This window comes from Eschrichtius robustus, chromosome 2 (assembly GCF_028021215.1).
Source record: "Eschrichtius robustus isolate mEscRob2 chromosome 2, mEscRob2.pri, whole genome shotgun sequence".
In the NCBI taxonomy this organism is placed as follows: domain Eukaryota; kingdom Metazoa; phylum Chordata; class Mammalia; order Artiodactyla; family Eschrichtiidae; genus Eschrichtius; species Eschrichtius robustus.
This window is the reverse complement of record NC_090825.1, coordinates 116,351,674-116,374,672: the sequence shown is the minus strand read 5'-3', so window position 1 is coordinate 116,374,672 and position 22,999 is coordinate 116,351,674. Positions and strand designations below refer to the sequence as shown.

The window sequence follows — 22,999 nt, the reverse complement described above, 5'->3', positions numbered from 1 at the left end:
TCCAGCACTTTTATCTGGATCTTCTCTTTCCTGTATTGCTATTGTTCCAGTTCTGCTTTTGATTTCTCTTCTAGAAGTGTCTTCTCAGTGTCTCCCTGTCCTAATAGGGAGCACTGGTTGATTAAATTTGAGAGTTCAGTGGGGCTTGATTGCTCTAGCCCCTTGAGAATTTACCACCAGGTTTCTTGTACTTGCCTACTATTAGACTGGGAAAAATCCCTCCTAGGTTCAACTGCTCTTCTCCCACTGGCCTATTTTGTGTGTGTGTGTGTGCGTGTGTGTGTGTGTGTGTGAATACCTATTGACTGCTTTGGGGTTTTCCTTTTTCAAGTTTGTCAGACACGCCATTGCTTCCTGTGTCCTCCCATACAGAGACTGATACCATGCAGATTTGGTGATTTGTCTTCACCTGCTTCGCTTCTGTTTGGGGATTTGTAGGCGTCTTTTCACTTTGTTTTGATACAAATGTTGCTTATAGGGTTGGTTTTGCTATCTAGTCACTGTTTTAATGTGAGGATTTGGATAGATTAAAAACTGTATTGCTGCCACATTAACATATATGTTCTTTAAAAAGAAAGATGAAATCATGTATTTGTAGCTTGTTCTTTTTGTTTAGTTTTAGTCATCTTTTTATGTCAGTATAATTCTCCCTCCTCCTTATTGGAGACTATTGTGTTCCATTGAAGGCATAAAGTGCATTGTGTAGTAAATCCCTTACTGATGGACATTTTGTATTGTTTCTCATTTGCAATTATTAAAATGCTGTTATGAACGTTCTATCAATATATCAGTTGTGTACTTAGGTGAATGTCTCTATTGGATACATTCCTACAAGTGGAATCTGCTGGGTCAAATGAAATGAACATTTACAGTTTTAATAGGTATTACCAGATGACCAAAAACATTGCACTGATTTGTATCTTTACCTACAGTGTATTAGAATGCCTGTTGCTGTGTAGCCTTCCCAGTATTGGCCTACAGGCTCTCCAAGGTATGCATGTTTATATGTGTGTTGGGAGAGTGATTTACAGACCTCTTTAAGAAACTGGTAAAAGCTATAAACCTTCTCAGAAAAATGTAATTGTATACTTAAATATTTCACATACAATTTTAGAGTCTTCACCAACTGTCCTCAGGTGACACAGTTCTTGTTGCCTTCCTAGCCACCAGATCTCTTTTGCTTCTGTTTGGTGGACTTGGGAATACTTGAAAGTTTAAGGATAAAGAGCAGTTGTAGAGCTACGACCAATAGTTCGTCCACCAAAGCCTGTAATCAGAGGTGATAATACTCTGAAGTCCACAGTGAAGTCTGATGTGTGTGGTTTACTAACCGTTAAGAGCTCAACCATGCTTCTCTCTCATTCTGTTTTTTTTTAATTGTTGTTGGTTACTCATTCATTTTTTTTCTTTAAAAAATTTTTTTAATTGAAGTATAGTTGCTTTACAATGTTGTGTTAATTTCTGCTGTACAGCAAAGTGATTCAGTTATACATATGTGTACATTCTTTTTCATATTCTTTTCCATTATGGTTTATCACAGGATATTGAATATAGTTCCCTGTGCCATACAGTAGGATCTTGCTGTTTATTCATTTTATATACAATAGTTTGCATCTGCTAACCCCAAACTCCCTCTCCCTTGGCAACTACAAGTCTGTTCTCTATGTCTGTGAGTCTGTTTCTGTTTTGTACATAAGTTCATTTGTATCATATTTTAGATTCCACATATAAGTGATATCATATGGTATTTGTCATTCTCTTTTTGACTTACTTCACTTAGTATGATGATCTCTAGTTTCATCCATGTTGTTGCACATGGCATTATTTCATTCTTTTTTATGGCTGAGTAGTATTCCAGTGTGTGTGTGTGTGTGTGTGTGTGTGTGTGTGTGTGTGTGTATACCAAATCTTCTTTATCCATTCATCTGTTGATGGACATATAGGTTGCTTCCATATCTTGGCTGCTGTGAATAGTGCTGCTATGAACATAAGGGTGCATGTATCTTTTTGAATTATAGTTTTGTCTGGGTATATGCCCAGGAGTGGGACTGCTGGATCATATGGCAACTATATTTTTAGTTTTTTGAGGAACCTCCATACTGTTTTACATAGTGGCTGTACCAGCTTATAGTCCCACCAACAGTGTAGGTCTCTCATTCTGTTTTGATCTCTTGCTCTCTGTTTCTGTAATTCTTTTTTTTTTTTTGGCCGCACTGCGCGGCATGCGGGATCTTGGTTCCCCGACCAGGGATGGAACCTGTGCCCCTGCAGTGGAAGCGTGGAGTCTTAACCACTGGAATGCCAGGGAAGTCCCTCTTTGTGCAATTCTTAGTTTTTGTACCTCTATCTCGTTTAACTTGTGGGTTGAGGAATGATACTGTGGAATTAAAACACATTTTAAAATATGTATTGTATTTATTAAATTAGGTTTTATTTTCCCATGATCCCATGTTAAAGACTGTCTTTGCAGCAATACATCCCTTTGCCCCACATTTCAGAAAGAGGAAATTATTTGCTTTTCTTCCCATAAAGCTAACTTACCTTTGTTTTGGAACATACACACAGTGGACATTTACTACCAGACACTCTGTTTAGCACTGTAGGAATATAAAGATGTCCTGACTTCAAGGAGAATTTAACCTACTGGGGAAAATTTGACAAGTATCATATTTCTATGGATTTGCTTCCCTCACCAGACCAGAGATTTCCTTAAGTGTAGAGAGGCCATGTCTCATCCTTGATTTCCCTAAAACCTGGCATACTGTAGGTGATTAGTAAATATCTGTTGAATGAGTATCAAAGAACCCAATTGAGTAAGAAAAAATGAATAGAGGAAGTGCCATTTGAGAGGAATAAGCAAGACACTCAAGGTTGAAAGGAAGGGAAGACAATGTATAAAGCTGCATAGAATTGTTTGAGTTAGGCCGTTAAAAAATGGATTTTAATTTGACAGAGTAAAAGCAAGTAAAGAGGCAGTATCAAGGACCAAAGAAAGTGTGGGTGAGTTTGGCCAGAGGATGGGGTATTTGTGAATGAGGGGAGATAAGGCAGAGACTATTAGGCAGGGACTTTGCTGTATTAGGTGGATCTGAACACCAGCAGGAGTATTGGTACTTGGGAGGGTAGCAAAGAAACCACTGAAGGTTTTAAGGAGAGTGCCAACAGAATTGTCCTTGGGGATGCTTCGCCAGGCTGCAATGGCAGGAGGCATGGCACAAGGAGGGATCATGTATCTTTCCAGTGGAGATTAGGTCTCACGATCTCCTAAGGTTCCTTCTAGCTCACGATGCTGGTGTCCATGGAATTCTGAAGGGTTTGCCTTCTCTCATAAATTTGAAATGGCAGGTGGAAAGAGGGTGTCTTGGCAATGGCTTTTTGTGAGGTGATTTCTATCAAAAGGGATCCAGACCAGAAGCACTCAGTAGGGAGTGAATCCACTCATGAATGGTAGTAAGCACCAAGGCCAGAACTTGCAGGCACTGCCTGTGTACTTGTAGGGGACTTCAGAGTGTATAGCAGGTAGAGTGTATATAATCAAGTGACAGTTGCAGAGTTAACATTAAGTGCTTAGGATTGGGAGCATTGTGGGGAGGCACAGCTGGGGGCAGCATCAGCTGTTGTGACGACGGGTTGGAAGTATGAAGCAGGCTGCTTGTCAGAAGTGTACATAGTAGCAGGTTTGCTGAAGCGCCAACCTTGTGCCCAGTGGCCTGGAACATCCAGGGCTCTCACCCATGCTTGGGTGGGCACCTGCAAGCACTGTCCCCCTAGGAACATGAAGCCAGAGCAGGGCATCTGCTTTTATAAGCCTTATGGTGCATTGTTACAAAATTGGCTTGAGCCTGTGTTTGAATTAAGTTTATCGGGAAACCTGAAACTTTTCCCTTGTTGCTGGCTTGGCAGTTGTTCTCATTTAAATCCTCCCCACGTTTGCTTAAGTCATGCTGCTGGTTATGGCCTCTGATTTCTGTTCTGACTTGGGGAATAGGATAGGTAGGACCGCTCCATCTTAAATGGGTTTGGTTGGCCTACTGCTGGCCCCAGCCAAGGAAGGCTGTAGTGCATCTTTTCAGTGTGGTAGAAGCCTGGTTTAACTGGCTGCCCTCTCAATTTGGATGCCCTGTAGGCTTCATTGTATTGAACTTCATGCAGCCTTAATGAGGCAGTCTGACATGAAAATTCTACAAAAATCATGTACTCACTTATCCTCTACAGAACTCAATTAAGTACGTACTGAGAGCTTGTTAACACTCAGTCTAACCATCTGTAATGGTCCCCGTCCCATAGCTGGGAAGACTGAACAAGTCAGAGAGAGACAAGAGTCCAGCAAACACCATTGTTGAGAGTACTCTGGATGAACCCTAAGCATCCCACTTGCATTATCTCTTATTCCTCACGGGGAACTCTGTGAACTCTATGAAGTGAGTACTCTAAGCCCCGTTCTGTACATGGGCCACAGAGCTTATTTTCCCAAGGTCTCAAAGCTATTAAGTGGTAGAACTGGACCTGGAACCTGGGTCTTCCTTAGCCTGTGCCCTCTACCACTGGACTGGATAACTGCCCAGGTCACCCAAGTGCTAGAGGCTGTAGCTCCTTCTGGTGAGACTAGCAGTGCAGGTGAAGAAAGCAAAGCACAGCACTGCTTAGTAGGTCTCTTAATACTCATGATCCAAAACTTTAAGAGACAACAAGTTGGGATTGTCATTACATTTTGATAGCTGAAAGAAGGCTCAGGTAACTAACCTCATTTTGTTGTCCATGTTGCCTACATTTAAGGGAGGCCCTCTCACAATGCAGGGGCAAGGACTTGGGACCAGTTGTTTCCTTGACTGCCTTCTCTACACTGTATCTATTGCTCCATTTGCATCTTTTCCCCTTCTGGTTTGTATTCTGCCCCTCTCCCTCAAAAAGGAAGGGAGTTGAGTCCCATCCTTTAGAACTTATCTAGAGAGAAATTTGGCCCTAGGAATTTTGCTCCCCTCATACTTATGGATTTCCTCTCTTTCCACTGCAGGGAGCATCCAAACTGAGGGGCTTTTGAATCAGGTACTGGGGAAATTGCAGAGGTCAGGAGTAGCTGGTACTGTTTTGAAATAATTCACAGAACTACGTTTGGCTGTGGAGGTAACAGGTGCTGTAAAAGAGAACAAACAGCCAATTATGATGTCAGGAACCCTGGGGACTGATGTGGTAGGAAAAAAAGGATTAAAAATTACGGCACGGGCTTCCCTGGTGGTGCAGTGGTTGAGAATCTGCCTGCCAATGCAGGGGACACGGGTTCGAGCCCTGGTCTGGGAAGATCCCACATGCCGCGGAGCAACTGGGCCTGTGAGCCACAGCTACTTAGCCTGCGCGTCTGGAGCCTGTGCTCTGCAACAAGAGAGGCCACGACAGTGAGAGGCCCGCACACCACAATGAAGAGTGGCCCCCGCTCGCCGCAACTAGAGAAAGCCCTCGCACAGAAACGAAGACCCAACACAGCCAAAAATAAAAAAAAATAATAAAATAAATAAATTTATTAAAAAATTACGGCACAATATCTTGGCACTTTGCTTTCTTAGCCCTCTTATTAAATTATGACTTCTGTTTGAGGAAAATAAATGAGAACAAAGGGTTTGTTTAGAATACAATCTTTGTGTTTTAAATTTGACTAATGAATGGTTTTAGCACTTTCATTTGGTTCTCAGTCAACTTGTGTTCAAAGTGTCAATTAACCAATAAATATTATGAAAAACAAGAGTCAGAAATGGTTGCCACTCTTGCTAATGAGCTGCTAATGAAATTGTGCCTGGGTGGGAAATGCAGGCACTCTGGAATCCCCGAGTCTTCTCCAGAAAATGAGCTGTAGTGGAACTAAGGTCCCTGACCCCTGGGAAAGGGGCACATTTAACTCCTTCACTCCCAATTGCTGTTTTTCCCCTCCTCATTATTAAGTGAAACTCATTGCCAGTATCTTATGGTTAACTTCAATTGTAGTGAGACTTTTCAAAATGTGGTTTTATTTGACTCAATAATTCCTAAGTGGGATTAGAGAGCTGGAAGAACTGCCTGGCCTTTGGTCTCTTAATGATTCCTTTCCTCTTCTAATTTTCTTTTCATTCATTCATTCATTCGTTTATTTACTTATGGCTGCGTCAGGTCTTTGTTGTGGCACGCAGGCTCTTTGTTGCGGTGCACGGGCTCAGTAGTTGTGGTGCACGGGCTTCTCTCTAGTTGTGGCACGCAGGCTCCAGAGCGTGTGGGTTCTGTAGTTGTGGCGTGTGGGCTCTGTGGTTGCGGCACACAGGATCTCTCGTTGTGGCGCACGGGCTTAGTTGCCCCGTGACATGTGGGATCTTAGTTCCCTGAGCAGGGATCGAACCCACGTCCCCTGCATTGGAAGATGGATTCTTAACTACTGGACCACCAGGGAAATCCCTCTAGTTTTCTCACGTCTTTCCCCCGTCTCCTCATCCCCAGCAGATACATGTATGCACAATTGAAAATGGATTGAAATCTGAATATAGTCAACATTTTGTAGGGTTGAGAGAGTAGGGTGTGGGTGGGGACTATATCTCTAAAAAAAGAAATGGCAGGAACTAGTAGCCTATAGCAATCAATAGGGTTATTGAAAACCAGTTCCCAGCATGGATGTAAAAGCTCAAGTGCTCTGATTAAGGGGCTGTGCTATATCTGTTAGTCTCACTGGGTCTTCTTCTGAGCTAAAGAGGAACATGGAACACATTGAGGGTAGAGATAAAAGGGGAACAGAGGCAATCAGTGGGCTAGGAAACAGGTGTGGGATACCCATCCTGAGTCTCTGGGTGAAAGTACCCCCTCTGTCCCTTCTCCCCTGTTCTCCTTTACCCGTGGATTCACTAAATTGTGGGGCTCTGACAGGTCTCCTGGGCTGGTGCGAGGAGTCACTGCACATGCTTAAAGGTCTGGTGCTTTTGAGGGAAGGAGGACTGACCCCTGTCAGATAGAATTCCTAAGTTTTTCTGGTCAAAATACTGTCGTCCCTTACTCCGTCTCACTCTTCCCATTCCCTACCCATTCCCCTCATTCAGGCTTGATTATATCTGATTAGGTCAAGTATAATAGCTTTCTAACTAGCCTCTTTGCTCCTTCTCTTTCTGTTATATGCTGAGTTTCAAATGGAGTTACTCATTGTCCCCTGATTATGCCCACTTCTTTGCTTGCCTGAAAGCTGTTCTCTGGACTTGGGACTCTAAATGTTGTTACCCCTCTTCCTCGTTTACTTCATATTCCTCAGTGACAGCTATTGGTTTTGTTAATGTGGTATCTTTCCCAGTGCCCAACACAGCAGGTGGCTTTCTTCAGTGGGTACACAGTAAGGTGTGGTAGAAGGAATGCCTAGAATACAGCAGGCAGGCTCTTACCTAATCCTCAGTAAATGCTTGTTGACTAGCCAGTTGTGGAAAGAGGCTCACCGTGTCCTGGATATGGTTACTTTGAGCCTTTGTCCTGATGGCTGTTCAGAGTACCTCTCCAACTGTAACAGAGGAAATCTTCCAAGTAGCATTGCTAGTCCTTGCACTTGAAGAGCACTGCTGTTGTGAATTCTGTGTACAGAGGTTGGTGCCCAGCTGTCGTCTGTCCTCCTTGAGAACTGGAAAGGAGACATTGGTTAGGTCACAGCAGATAAAATTTTGGAGGGTAGTTCTGGAATGTGGTGGGAGCTATCAGGATAGCTGTTCCCAGAGGAAGACTGTGGAGTCTCTTGATCTGAAGGGCTTTAATGCAGGTGATGGATTTCTACCCTTGCTTAGAAGCCATGCCAGAGAACTCTTCTAAGGCCCTGCCCAGACTGTAGATTATGCAGCAGAGTAAAAAATCAGTTTGGAGAATATTTTTATTTTTTCTCATTTTGCCATTGTTTAGTCCTTTTAGAAAATGCATAAATATAATGACAATACAGACTGGTTCAATCTGTGTTTTGCTGCTTACAAAAAAGATCTCCATTTGTGTTTCCCTTCAAAAAACATTAAACATTGGTTCAGGGTTCAGCACCCTAGAGAGGTTTGTGCACATTTTTTTGTTACTGGTTCAGTTCAAGTCCTGCCTTGGAGACAAGATAGATGCTCATTTGTGTGAGGCAGGGATCTTGCCAGGACTTGTTTGGGGTTTTTGAATAAAAAAGCAGGAGGATAGGGCTGTGGTAGCCATGGCAACTGCGCTTGGCTGAGACTAAAGTCTCAGCTCTGACCAGCCCTGGTTAGGAGCTTGGAGGTGAGTGGCATTGCTTCCTGTCCCATATTCCTCCTATTCTTTCTGGTCTTGGAAGTGGGGGCCAGGGGGCTGGCATTCAAGCTGACCTTTCTGGTGGCCTACTGTGTGCCTGGAGTTGAGCCTGAGCTGTGGGCACAAGTAATTGGCCCCTGCCCTTTAGAAACTCGGCATAATTGGGAATTTTTACTCTTGTTAACACATACCTACAGGACTTGATAAATAAAATGTCTTTGTTTCATTCTGGTTGACATTTAACCTTTTTGGGGCTGTGTTTCCTGAAGCACTTTGAACTTCTTCTGAGCACTGACACAGCGTTTTCTCATTTATTCTTCACGACAATCTAACACATTAGTGAAAGCAGACACGATAGATTCTTGTCGTTGGACACATAAGGGCATGAAGATTAAAAAATAAAAAGGAATTTACCTGGCCCTCAAAGAAAGAGCTGAGTGGGTAGCAGAGTTCCAGTGCTCATGATCGCATGGCCAGCTCTCATCTGAGCAGGCTGTGCCGCGGCAGCCCTTGATTTTCTGCCATTGTGTCCAGGTTTGACTTGAAAGAGCCTAGAAGTCCCTGGAGGGGGAGGTTTCCAGGCAGAAGCCTACAGAGACACCTCCCAAAGACATATAACTCCCGAGGCATCTGATGCCAACGCAGAAACCAGGGCACTGTGGCATCCATCTCAATTGGCCCTGTCTCCACTGAAGCAGGGCAGTCAGACTGCACAGCAGGCTCATTGTGGGCACTACCCAAGGAGGACGCTGCCACTCTGAGCCCAGGAGGGTTAAGTTTCTAATCACTGGGCACTTGGGTGAGTTGGGACAAATACTGGGTCAGGCAAGATTTGTCAGTAGGTGAAACATCTTTTCCAGTAGTCACAAATTGGCTGTGGGCTGAATTCCATATATAGATATGTTTTGTTTAGCTTTTGTATTTTAAAATTTGAATGCTTTCAGAGGGGGCATTTTTTTCTCAGCCCTCACCACTCCCTGTTGTCTTACAGATGGCCTTCCTCATCTCTCTTATTTGCCTGCCTCCCATGGGCATTTGAATTGGCTTCTGCATCTTGGATCAATATTTCTTACCTGCCCTTCTACCAGTATTCCTCTTGCCTAGGTGTTTGATGGCCTCAGGCTTTCTAGGCTCATTTTCTTCTTTCTACCCTACCCAGAACTGTCCTTCTGGGTTTGTGTTTAGGCTCTGAACTTAGGTTTTTCTTGGCCCCTAGGAATACTTGCTGTCACCTTGTACTATATCTGATAGCCTAATTGCTGTCCCAGGATTCAAAAGGAGAAGTACTGCTTTATCCAAAGAAATGAATTTTTAAAACAACTTTATTGAGATAAAATTTATATACCATAAAATTCAGTCATTTAAAGTGTACCATGGGAATAATTCTCAAACGTCCTAGGGAAGTTGGTAGAATAGATGGGTGGTTTCTAGACTATGGTGTTTCATGGACCAGAAAACTTTAAAAGAAAGTTCGGGGAACCAAAGGCCAATTTCTTTACTTTGCTGAGTTAAGGGCCTTAACATAGAAACAACCCACTGTCATCCACCATCATCATTATCTCATTTTATAAAAGGACATTTTAACACTAAAAAGATAGAAATGATGTAATTTCAGAAAAAAAGAACTCTTTTTTATATTGGACACTTTTAAATTCCTTGTTCCGGGACCACTGGAATGAATTGCCACAATAAACAAACCACTCAAAACTCAGCTTTAAAACAACAGTAATTTCTCTTTGTATAGCTTTGACTCTTAGAACCGTAGCAATAGTTCACGTACCCTTCAGATGCCCCCAAATAAAAAATTGAACCAACCAGGATGTGGAGGAATGGAAACAACAAAGTGGAACACAGACGCTAACAAATGAACCAAATTGATAACATAATCATACTGATGGGGGTAGGGAAGAATGGAACTAACCTAAGTGACCTTGTGAAATGATACTTTGACTAGATACTGTAAAATTAAAGACAAAGGAGCTGTATATAAATGTTGTAATGTAGTTTGTCAAATGTGTTTCTCACAGGGGTATGGGTTAGCAATTTTGAAACTACTTTTTATGTGTACTAGTATTGAACAATAAATATAATATTGCAGGTAAAAAGAACCAGTTTTCTCACTATTGGAGAAAGAAGTTGCATATAAGGAAATGGGGGAGATGAACCCTGTGGGGCTGATTGGAATCTGAGGTATCAGTATAAACTTGTAGTTTTTAAGATGTCCACAGACAAATAGATGTAGAAATACAGATGTATATATGTATATGTATACACACATATAAATTTCTTATCTCTGACCCAGAGAGAGCCCAGAAGCAATGACAACCTAGTAGTAATGAGCACACCTATCATGCAGATCATGGTTTCTAAACACTGTTCTTCAATAAAAAACTAGGACTCCTTGAAAAATGGTTGATTCCAGGGCTGGGAAAAGGAAAATGCAAGATAAACTTGGAGCATCTTATGGATCCAGAAAGTAAGGAAGTACTTGAAAAAAGAAAATGATGGGGGAAAGGGACTCACCAAAGGAACACAAGAGCTAACCTGAAGGAGCTCCTAGTTGCCAAAGCTGAAATAATTTGAGCAACAAAATAATGATAATATTGGATTATAACTCATAGAATAAAATATCCATGAGAACATATTGATAAAGTAAATAATTTGCTGAATTGGGCGATTGGGATTGACATGTATACACTGATGTGTATAAAATTGATGACTGATTAAAAAAATGAGATAAGAAAAGTAAATAAGTAGATGGAGGAGCAACAGTTTTTCCTTGTAGTGAAATTTCAATTAATAAATGTGTAAGGAAGGAGGGGAGTAGAAAATTGCTATTAGACCATCTCCACAGTGGTAATTGTCGCAAACGGATCCCTCTAATGGTGTGCAAAGGTTTGAGGAAAAAGAGGATTTGTATAATCTCAGAATATTTCCCCCATGATTTTTTTTTTAAACAATTCAGGGATTTTTAGTATACACACAGTATTGTGTAACCATCACCATATTTTCATCACCCCAAAAAGAAACAATGCTTATTAGTGGTCATTCCCCATTCCTCCCTTCCCCTAGCCCCTGACAACCATTAATTTACTATGTCTGTTGATTTGCCTATTCAGGACATTTCATATGAAAGGAATCATATAATATGTGACTTTTTGTATCTGTCTTCTTTCAGTTAGTTTAATGCATTCAAAGTTCGTCCGTGTTATAGTATATATCAGTGTTTCATTCCTTTTTTTTAAGTTACTGTGTATTTTATTTATTTATTTATTCCAGTTTTATTGAGATACAGTTTAATGATTTGAAGTATTTCATTCCTTTTAGTGGCTGAATAGTATTCTGCTGAATGGATAGACCACATTTTGTTTGTTCATTTCTCAGAGTTGATGGACATTTGGGTTGTTGCCACATTTTGGCTATTATAAATAATGCTACAGTGAACATTCATGTACAAGTTTTTGTGTGAACATATGTTTTTAGTTCTCTCGTGAATACACCTAGGTGAAGAATTGCTGGGTTCATATGGTAGCTCTTTGTCTTAACATTTTGAGAAACTGCCAGACTGTTTTCTACAGTTTGGTAGTTTGCCATGATTTTTGTTTACCACAGTGGAAAAGCTCAGTATAGATTACTTTTGTTAGTTGATCAAGACCAATATCACCAGTATAAGACATGTTGACATCACGAACCTTTTGATATGATGCACTGAGAAGAGCATGACATAATTTCTGTTGTTATTCTGTCAAGGTGGCATGATTTGAGTTTAATCATGACAAGAACCAGACATTCCTGAATAACTGATATGTATTTATTTCTTGAGGGTATCAGGGTCATGAAAGACAAGGGAAGACTGAGGAACGGTTGTAGAGTGCAGGAAACTAGGGAGAAATAACAACCGAAGGCCATATGGGATCCTGGAACAAAAAACGACCTTAGTGGAAACACTGGTAAGGTTTGAAAAGGATCTTTAGTTTGGTTACTGGTATTAATTTCCCAGTAACTGTCTATGGCTATATAAGATATTAACATTGGGAAAAGCTGTGTAAGTGATATATGGAAACTCTCTATACTATTTTTGCAAGTGTACGTTTAAAGGTAGTTCAAAGTAAAAAGTTAAAAAAGGTATCCAGTCATTTATTCTTGTTCACATGTCTGCAGATAGGCTAGACTTGGCTGACCGTGGTTGGGCTCAGCTGGGTTCATCTCCAATCTGCACTTTGGGTCCAGATCTGCTCCATGGGTCTCTCATCCTTCTTGGATCAGAATGCTAGTAGAGCATGTTCTTCTCACAGTGATACACAATTCCAAGAGACAAGCCAAACACACAAGCACATTTCAAACCTCTGTGGCACATTTGCTAACATCTTGCTGGCTAAAGCACGTCACAGGCCAAGTCCAAAGTCAAAGGTTGGGAAAGTACACTCTACTACTAGTAGGAGGGACTGTGAGGTCACATGGTAAAGGGGGTGGATGGAACAGAACTGGTGACAATGATGCAGTCTACCACCTATTTTTTTCCGCCTCAGGGAGCCAGGGTTAGGGAGATAGACACTGCAGGCTTTGCAGGCCTATTTGCCTTTCTGGATTCCTGTCTTATTTTCTGCTTGTCCCCTTCCCCTCTACCTCCCAATCCCTGCATGTATCTGGTGACTTTTTGCCTCTGTTCTGTTCTTCTCCAGTGTTCTGGTCCCTTCAGAGAGGCCCTAGAAGGAAGCAGGTCAGATCACACTCTCTAACTTGGCCTTTTTCCCAGTGGAGTGGAAATATTTGAAATACTGTGTTTTCTGTTGCCTCTGCCACTGCTGCCGTGGCTGGTTTCATGTATTTTAAATGAGCGTAACCTGTATTTTAAGTTAATGTTATTGTGGTTGCTCTTGCCCCCTGTGGTGGTTTATGTGAAGGGAGTAATTTTGGAATTTTCCCCAAATAAAATAAATGGATTCACATAAGATCCTAGTCTTTTCCTTGGCCAGCTTAGCACAGTCTAACCTGTTGTGTTCTGAAACTTTTAAAGTCATGTACTTTTTCTCTTTTTTATTTCTAATTTCAAAAGTCTGAAAATTCAAGATATTATTATTATTATTATTACTGTTATTAGTACAATTACTACTAAAAATAACTATGACTACTAATTATTATGAATTATTATGAATCTACTTGTCCTAGTGAAAATCCTTGTTGGCATTTCCACACACCTCTAGATAAGCCAGGATTTTCTCTCTTCCATTTTTGATTTTTCACTTAATATATAATTATTGAGGGTTTACTATATGCTTGCATATGTGATAGACCCTGAAGATATGTGATAGACCCTGAGCATTTATATTAGCCAGATAAATAAAAAACTAACATATAACTATTGATTGTGGTAAGTATTATTAAGAAAAAGGGTCATGGCAGGGAGTTCCCTGGCGGTCCAGTGGTTAGGACTAGGTGCTTTCACTGCCGTGGACCCGGGTTCAATCCCTGGTTGGGGAACTAAGATCCTGCAAGCTGCATGGGGTGGTCAAAAAAAAAAAAAAGAAAGAAAGAAAGAGAAAGAAAAAGGGTCATGGTGTTTTGTGAAAGCCTTTAGGGGGAAGCCAGATCTGGTCTGGGGAAATAGAGGATGCCTCTCAGAGAGGAAGCGACTCTTAGCTGGGATTGGAAGGATGAAGAGATGGAGGCTGGGGTTGGAAGGAGCATTCTGGGCGAAGGGAACAGCAGGTGGAATGACCCTGTTGTAGGAGGGAGCATGGTTCCTTTCATGGAATGGAAGAAGGCCAGTGTGGCCTAGAACATGGGGAATGAGGAGTGGACAAGTTTGAAGAGGCAGGCAAGGAGCTAGATACTAAAAAGGGCCTCATTGACCAGCATGAAGATTTTCATCTTTAAGAACAGTAGGAAGCCATCAAAAGGTTCAAGGCAGGGGAATAACATAGTCAGATTTGTGTTTTGAAAAAAAAAAAAAAATCACTCATTGTAAAGAACAGTTTGATTAGGAGGTAAGAGGAGATAGTAGAGGCCAGTTAGAAGGCTTTGGCAGTATCCAGAAGAGAGATGGTTATGGTTCAGAGAAGGGCAGTGGTGGGGAGGGCAGAGAGAAAGATATGCATTCAAGAAGAAAGAAGACATATGGAAGGAGAAACACCAGATTTGGGAGATTGGGTATATGGGGTGTAAAGTAGAGGGAAAATCAAGGATGACCTGCTTAGCCTTCAGCCGGGAAGATACTCTTGTTGTTATGTTGGTTTTGGATCTCTCCAGGTGAGATAATCTCTCCCTTTCATACATTTGGAGATGGGATTTTTTTTTTTTTTCCCTTGGCTCTGCCACGCGGCTTGTGGAATCTCAGTTCCCAGACTGGGGATTGAACCTGGGCCACGGCAGGGAAATCACCAAATCCTAACCACTGGACCACCAGGGAACTCCCTTAGAGATGGAATTAATGCTAAAAGAAGTTACCTCTTGCCCCATGATCATAGGAATAGGATAGAAGTTACCAGTTTCTTGTTGTTCTTGCCAGTATTTGGCCTCATCTCTTCCCAGAACCAACTTCCTCAGCCATTACCTTTATTCTCCTACCCAAACTGGGGTTCCAGTGGCACATCAAGACAGCAGCCTCCACAGCCCTTCCACTTTTCCCAAGGTCTTCTGCTCCCTGCCTCCTGAATGCGGCCTGTCAGTTTCTGTGTCTGAGTCTTTGCACGAAGGGCACCATCTATTTGGGATTCCCTTTATTCCCAGTCTGGGTCTCACTTTTTGCATCATTTAACCCCCAATTCAGGGAGCCTCCCCAGAGATAAGTTTCCCCATTCTACTCTGAACATAACCTTTTTTAAAAATCCTTGAGGCATTTTGGATGGGTTTGAGGTTAGAAGTGGATCATTATACACATACACTCAGGTACTCAAGTTCCCTTTGAATTCTTAGGCAAAGATATAGAAACTCCCTGCTGAAGTGGGATGGCAGGAACAGAACAGCTTGTCTTGGAGTGGTGTTTCCCCGGCTCCTTGGTTCTCTGATGGAGGCACAGTGGTTGGTGTAACTTGGAGTTTGCTATGATCCTGCCAGAATTGAGAAAACTTGAATTCTTGCTACATCATTACTCTTTTATGCTCGGGGTTTACCTCATCTTTCCAAGATAACTTGTGCTATGCACTTCGCTTGAAGGAATTTTTCACATGCAGTGTCCCTCCAGGTACTGTATATGTCATAAGCCTCCTCTTTTCTTGGCTCTTAGGTCATGCTGTTCCTGCAGGATCCCATGTGCGGCTGAATCTCCAGACTGGGGCAAGAGAAGTGAAACTCCAAGATGAGGACAAGCTTCGAAATAATTTGAAAGTGTTGAAAAAAGGCAAAAGGTATAGTGTCAACCCTAGGGACTGGGAGACTGACAGCGTTGACCCTGTAATACTGAGAGTAATGACAATGTGTTGTTTCTTACCCAAATACACATGGCTTTAAATTTTTTGAAATTTAATAGCTTAGAATTTGTGATAAATCTGTCAGGGTTTTATGGATGTTTACTTCTACGGTCTTTGGAAAGAAATAGTTTGCAAAGCAAATTGATACTTTAAAAAAGGCTGTAGGGGAATGCTTAACCTGCTTTAAAAATGAAGCCATTTTTCCCAGTACTTTAAGAGTACCCATTTGAATCCCAACAGTTAATGCACTGATTACAGATGAGTCATCTATTCATTAAAACAGCCTGTTAAGCCTTCTGCTTTGCAGTAATACTTCCTTGGTGAGCAATAAAATTGCATTTTGAAGTCTTTAATTCAGACCAACTTTTCCTCTTGTTAGTCTATATTAAAACAGGCTTTCAAAAGTTCTCCAATGGTAAGAGTTGCCTTATTTTTTAATAATCAGTTTAGATTATTTGCTTTTGGGCAATTCGTAGTCTCTATTTTTCTGTTTTTTGCCTTGAATTACCAAGTTTTTTTGCTTGCTGTTTCCTGTGTAAGGGAGAAGGAGGTTGAGGCATGGGGTTGCAGGGGCTGCTGGACTTGTGCAGCTTGATAGGTCAGTATAAATACCAGCCATGAAGTATCTAACACAAGGACCAGCAAATTATGGCCTGCAGCAAAATATTGGGACTACTGCCTTTTTTTGTATGACCCAGAAGCTAGGTTGTTGTTAACATTTTTTAATGGTTGAAAAAAAATGAAGAAGAAGAATATTTCATGACTGAAAATTATTTGAAATTCAGATTCCGGTGTCCATAAATAAAGTTTTATTGGAACATAGCCATGCTCACTCATTTAGGTATTGTCTATGGCTGATTTCTTGCTACACTGACAGAGTTGAGTAGTTGGGAAAATGACCCCATAAGGCCTACAAAGCCTAAAATATTATCTGATTATTACAAATAGTTTGCTGTCCCTGTTCTAATACGAGCATATCTTGTTTTATTGTGCTTCACTTTGTTGCGGTTTGCAGATACTGCGTTTTTTACAAATTGAAGATTTGTGGTAACCCTGTGTCGAGCAAGTCTATTGCTACCATTTTTCCAACAGCATTTGCTCACTTCATGTCTCTGTGTCACATTTTGGTAATTTTCACAATATTTCAAACTTTTTCATTAATATTTGTTATGGTGATCCTGCGATTAGTTCTTTGATGAATAGATCTTTGAAGTTACTATTGTAATTGGTTTTTTGGTTTGTATTGTTTTTTTGTCATGTATCTTTTAATTAAGGTACCTACTTTTTTTTTAGACGTAATGCGCACACTTAATAGACTACAGTATAGTGTAAACATAACTTATGTGCACTGGGAAGCCAAAAAATTCATGTGACTTGCTTTATTGCAATATTCACTTTATTGCGATGGTCTGGAACAGTGACCTCAATATCTCTGAGATATGCCTATTCACGTAAGTATTGGGAATCAATCATGGATTATTGAGTGGTGTTAGTGTTACTCAGTCCTTGGATTTTTATTATTTTAACAATATTTTGCAGTTAGATATGAGGCAGAAAGTTACCTTAGAAGCCCCATTTTTACCTGAGTCTTTTCTTTTATATACCTGGCAAAAGGTCATCCATCCTGTCCATGTGGCACTCACAAGCCCACAAAGTAGCTTATTCAGATTTGGGCATTTTTCACTGTTGGAAAATTCAACTTTATATTATGATAGATAAGGAGCTATTTGTCGTCCTTATAGTCACCCCAAACTGGGAAGGATCTTTACTTTCCCCCATTCTCCAGATAGGCCTGAACCTGGATTAACCCAGGTTATATGATGATTATTTTCTCAGAACCGTCGAAGAAAGAATCAAATCTCATTGTCGTAACCCCTGTCAACCTCCCTCCATCCCTAGCATGCATATACATACATTTTTCAGTGTCTCAAAGTACTTAGGAAGTCTTTTCTCACATCTAAGCCAAGTCTTATTTTCTGAATAAGAAGACTATTTTTTTCCTGGTTTAAGAATATTGAGTTAGGAACTTGATGAATTTGGAGCTTTTTATTTGTTGGTTTTAATACTATGGGAAGTGATTTCTCCAATACCTGACCATAGATCATTAGCAGGAGCACTTATTGCTTTGTCTGTTGCTCCTGTCTTTTTATACTAGAAAGCAGAGCCATCCATGTGGTCTGTAGTAGAGACACCGTAAGAGAAGAATATTCGTCCCCACTCCTGCCTCTTTGCTTTTCTCCTTTGGAATGTTTCTGAGGGCTCTGCCCTGGAATGGCCTCCAGGATATGCTGGACATGTCTTCTTCCTTCTCAGCATTTATAGCCAGCAGCAAACCTGTCTGAACAGAAGCCCAAAGACGTTGACAAAGTGGTGTGGGTGTTCAGTGCTGTGAGCTCAGTGAGTCTCTGGTTGCCTTTGGTGGTGACTTCCTTCTCAAGGAGTGGACCTCATCCTGTGCTCCTTTAATTCCACTTCACAGTGTCTTCCTGCCTCTCTAGTTCTGGAATGGGAACAGAGGCCAAAGGGCAGGGCTAATTTTCAAAATTGTTATAATATTTTGCTTATTGACTTCATTCTGTTTTGGGGAACAAGATCCACAGCTTTCCATCAGATTGTCAAAGAAGTTGGTGATCCCACAAAGTTAAGAACCACTGGCTAGGACTTCCCTGGTGGCGCAGTGGTTAAGAATCCACCTGCCAGGGCTTCCCTGGTGGCTCAGTGGTCGAGAGTCTGCCTGCCAATGCAGGGGACACGGGTTCGAGCCCTGGTCTGGGAAGATCCCACATGCCACGGAGCAACTAGGCCCGTGAGCCACAATTACTCAGCCTGCGCGTCTGGAACCTGTGCTCCACAACAAGAGAGGCCGCAATAGTGAGGGGCCCACGCACTGCGATGAAGAGTGGCCCCCACTTGCCGCAACTAGAGAAAGCCCTCGCACAGAAACGAAGACCCAACACAGCCATAAATAAATAAATAAATAAATAAATTAAAAAAAAAAAAAAAAAAGAATCTGCCTGCCAGTGCAGGGGACACAGATTCGAACCCTGGTCTGGGAAGATCCCACATGCCGTGGAGCAACTAAGCCCATGCGCCACAACTCTGGAGCCTGTGCTCTAGAGCCCGCAAGCCACAACTACTGAGCCCGTGTGCCACAACTACTGAAGCCCACCCGCCTAAAGCCCGTGCTCCGCAACAAGAGAAGCCATCCAATGAGAAGCCCGCGAGCCGCAACGAAGAGTAGCCCCCGCTTGCCGCAACTAGAGAAAGCCCGCGCGCAGCAACAAAGACCTAAGGCAGCCAAAAATAAAAAGAAATAAATTTAAAAAAAAAGAAAGGAACCACTGGCTAGAGAGAGATGGGGATAGTCCATTCAGCCTAATCCATGGCAGCTTCTCCATTAGAGCTGCTGGCTGTGTGACTGGCCACACTGCTACCTAGAGCTACAGTTCTTGTGGGCTCTAAAGCCTGGGAGAGGTCTCCTGACTCTGACTTGTCCCAGAGGATTCTCTTGGCACTACCTGAGTTCAGTGTATAGTTGGCTCTCAGCAGGTTTTCCTCTTCCTCTTTGTGTGTTAGGTATTGCCATCTCCACTGGTTTTAGTCTGCATCCCTGTCAATCTCTCCATAGTACATCTCTCTTTTTGCCTTGGAACAACCAGATATTTGAGTCGTCCTCTTATGTTTAGAGGGATAAGGGACAAACTTCATCCAAGTTGTTTCATTTTGGGTTGAGCATTTACCACGGTATAATATGGTATGGTAGTTAAGGGAGTGGGCCAAGGACAGGACCATTTACTTACTCCATTCATTCATTTCACAAAAGACCTATTGAGTGCCTATGTGCCAGGCACTGGAGATACAGTAGTAAACAAAACAGACAAGATGCTAGCTTTATTGAGGCTAGCAGATAGGAAAAGAGAGAAATAAGTATGCAAGTAAGGTAATTACAGATTATAATAAATACTAGGGAAGAAATAAGGTGATAAGTCCCTGAGGGAGGTAACTGTAGATAGGATGGTTTGAGAAGGCCTTCTCAAAGAGATGTTCGAACTGAGACCTGAAGAATGAGGGGCATTTAGTCATGCAGGGGGTTGGTTTTATAGGTTTATGGTTAGAGCATTTCAGGCAGAAGAAACAAGAAGAGTTTCTGGCTTTGTTAAGGAAAGGGCTTTGTCAAGTTCAAGAAACAGGAAAATGATCAGGTTGACTAGAGGGTAGGAGAAGGAAGAAGACTAATATGAGATGAGATTGGGAAGGTATGAGGGGCCAGATCATGTGGAATTTTGAGGAGCATGTTGAATGTTCTTCATTTGAGTAGAATTGTAATGGAAAACCATTGGAGGATTTGGGGTGGGAGAGTCATTTAATGTAATGTAGTTTAGCAAGATCATTCTAGTTGCTATGTATATGGAGGATAGATTGAAGGTGGACAAAAAAAGATGCACAGAGACAATTAGAATGTCATTTAAGTGGATCAGGCAAAACATAATGGTGGCTTAGTCTATAGTGTGTGAAGGAGAGTGGATGAATTGGAGATTTAATTTGGAGGTAGCAGCAATAGGACTTGCTTACGATTTAGACGTAGGGGTTGGAAAAAGGATGGGGTTAGGGGCTCAGGGTAAAGCCTCATTTGGGATTTGCACAACTAGGTACTTGAAGGTACTATTTATTGAAATAGAAAAGATTGAGAGAGGGACAGTTTTATGGGGAGAACTATCAAGACCTATGTTTTAGATGTAATAAGTCTGGGGTGGCCATTAAACATCCGAGATCCAAGATATATCAGTAGTTGTACAGGAGTCTGGCTGGTACTCAGAGAAGAGGTTTGGGTCAAAGATGTAAATTTGGGCATCACTGCCTGATAGATATTTTAAAATATCTAGGTGAGAGGGTAGAGATAGAGAAGAAAAGATTGTCCAGGATTGAACTCTGAGGTGTTCCAGCACATAGGATTTAGGTAGGCGATAAGGAACCAGCAAGAAGAGACAGAGAAGGAGTAAGGAAGAGGAAGAACCCGGAGAGCGTGGAAACAAGAAGCCAGGAAGGGAGAGTGTTTCAAGGAGGGAGGGGTGAACTGTGTAAATGCTGCTGAGTGGTTGAGGAACATGGCACTAGTGAAGAGTCCATTGGATTTGGCCATCAGTTACTGGGAATTTTGATGAGCAGTTTTAGTGGGGTTGTGGGAATAAAATCCAGGTTAATGCATATGGCAATGTAAATAGCATTCAAGGAGGTGTGGATGGTGAATGAAGACAATGTGTTCATAAAGTGTTACTTAATCTGAACAGGAGCAGGGAAATGGCATGATAATTAGAGACTGTGGAGTCAAAGGAGTGTTGGTATGCTGATGGGAATAATCCAGTCAAAGGAAAAATTGATGATGCAGGCAGGTGGGAGTGGTATGATTATGGGAGTTAAAGCTTTTGAAAAGGCAAGTGGGATCTCTAGCCTAAGTTCAGCAGGGGCAGGGACACTGTCATCCATTCCAATAGTAGGGAAAGCAGAAAATACAGATTTAGGTGCAGGTTGGTGTATAGAGTGGATGATGGAAAGGTGAGGGAGTTCTTGATAACATCTGTTTTTCTCAGTGAAGAATAAAGTGAGAATACCAGCTGAGGATAGTTGTATGTGTGCCTGTGCATGTGCACACACACGTGTGCACCCACACATGTGCACACTTGTGTGTGTGCAGTTGGGGCTGAGAGTGGGTGATGATGGATAGCCTGGAGACTGGGACTTTAGGCAGTAAACAGATATACAGACATGACGGGATTAATCCTGACCAAGAATTGGAGGAAGGAGGAGATAATCTGCTCAAGTTATAGCCCTAAATACGTAACTCCCTCTTAGGGGTAATGGTCAGGGCAGTGGCATCCTCATGCAGCTGGAAGTGGGTGATTCTCTGGCAGGAAAGTGGTTCTCTTTCCTACCTTGTAGGGTTGTGGTAATGATTTGAATGAAATATTACTTCTAAAGGGTTAACACAGTGCCTGACACATGGCTAAGTGGTCTGTAAATGGGAGTGATTAGCTATTTAGTTTAGGAGGACTGGGGTTTAAAGAAGTCAAGTGTTTTTCTGAGGGCCCTAAGGGGTCTCTAGGATGAATCAAGGACTGAGTGAGTACCTCTCATGAGACCTGAGGCTGGCTAGGATGTTGGACCATGAGACTGATGCACTCATCTCGCCTGGAACAGAGAGTGGTCCAGTAGCCCCTTCCTCCCCAGCCTCTGATATATCTCCAGGGATATCTGGATTCCTCCCTCCCCCTCCCACCCCCTCCCCTGCCAGCTGGACAGTCTTGTCATGCACAGCCCACTTTCTATACTTCCCTTAGTCTGTATGTACCATTCTTTTTCTTACCTCTGTTCACTGAACTGAAGTGAGTGCTGGTGGCAAAACCTGCCTTCCACCCCCTCACCCCATGAATACCTTCTCTCCAGTCAAGATGAATTGTTGTGGCTTGGATCAGCTCCAGGGCTCTTTGTGAGGATACCACTCTAGTCTCTGCCAGGTTCCTGACATTATGTCCACATTGGTTCCTTTCTCCCCTGTCCTTGGAGGCTGGCTATGGAAGGTGGCTGGCCTCGATTTTAGTTCTCAGTATCTCAAACTCATTCCTTTGTCAGGTTGACTCATACCTCCTGCATGTACTCTGTGCTCAGGGGTTGGTCTTAAGGGTATGAATTTATCCAACCTGTTTTTGTAAAGATAGACTGAGTTGTCAAATCAGGTCAGGCACACACTTGCGGGGCTCAGGTCCCTGTTGGTCTCTTTCCTAGAAGAATATAAATAGGGTATACGTTATTTCCTCTGTCTGTGCCCACTGTCCTCCAGGAGGTCTTACTCTGGCACGTACTGAGGGAGCAGCATTGCACAGACATTCTAGACTTGTTCTGCCCGAGTAGCTGGCTGAGAGCTCTCTGTCCATGGTGGGCTTCTGTCTGCCTCATGCCATTTTCTCCTCTTCCATGAAGTGACTCCATCTTCAGCTCTTTCCTCCTCTAGCTTCAAGGTGAGATCACCCTGTTAGACTTCTGGCTGACCCACGGCAAAGTTAGGATAGTGTGCTCTGAGTTAGAGCTGGCCTGGATTAGCTGGCCTTGGAGTGCCAGCCACCCAGAGGGGTTTTCTTTCTTGGGAAAGATGGTGTCCCCCTTGTGACTCTCAACTTCTCTTTGGACAGGCTGGACATCAACACCAATACCTATACATCTCAGGACCTCAAGAGCGCACTGGCAAAATTCAAGGAGGGGGCAGATATGGAGAGTTCAAAGGAAGACAAGGTTTGTGATGTTGTTTATAGTGAGTTCATACCATCCTGCAGAATGGCCTTGAAGGGAATCAC

At 42.3% G+C, this 22,999-nt stretch overlaps 1 protein-coding gene across 5 annotated transcripts in view; it reads left to right on the top strand.

Annotated features, from left to right (window-relative positions):
- The window catches only part of SIL1 (SIL1 nucleotide exchange factor), a 307,634-nt gene that overhangs the window by 198,411 nt on the left and 86,224 nt on the right, over window positions 1–22,999 (top strand). For all 5 annotated transcript variants that reach the window (XM_068535964.1, XM_068535967.1, XM_068535963.1 and 2 more), the window contains 2 exons: window positions 15,470–15,590; window positions 22,838–22,937. In XM_068535964.1, coding sequence (XP_068392065.1) covers window positions 15,470–15,590; window positions 22,838–22,937 — 221 coding nt within the window. The remainder of the gene's footprint in view (window positions 1–15,469; window positions 15,591–22,837; window positions 22,938–22,999) is intronic.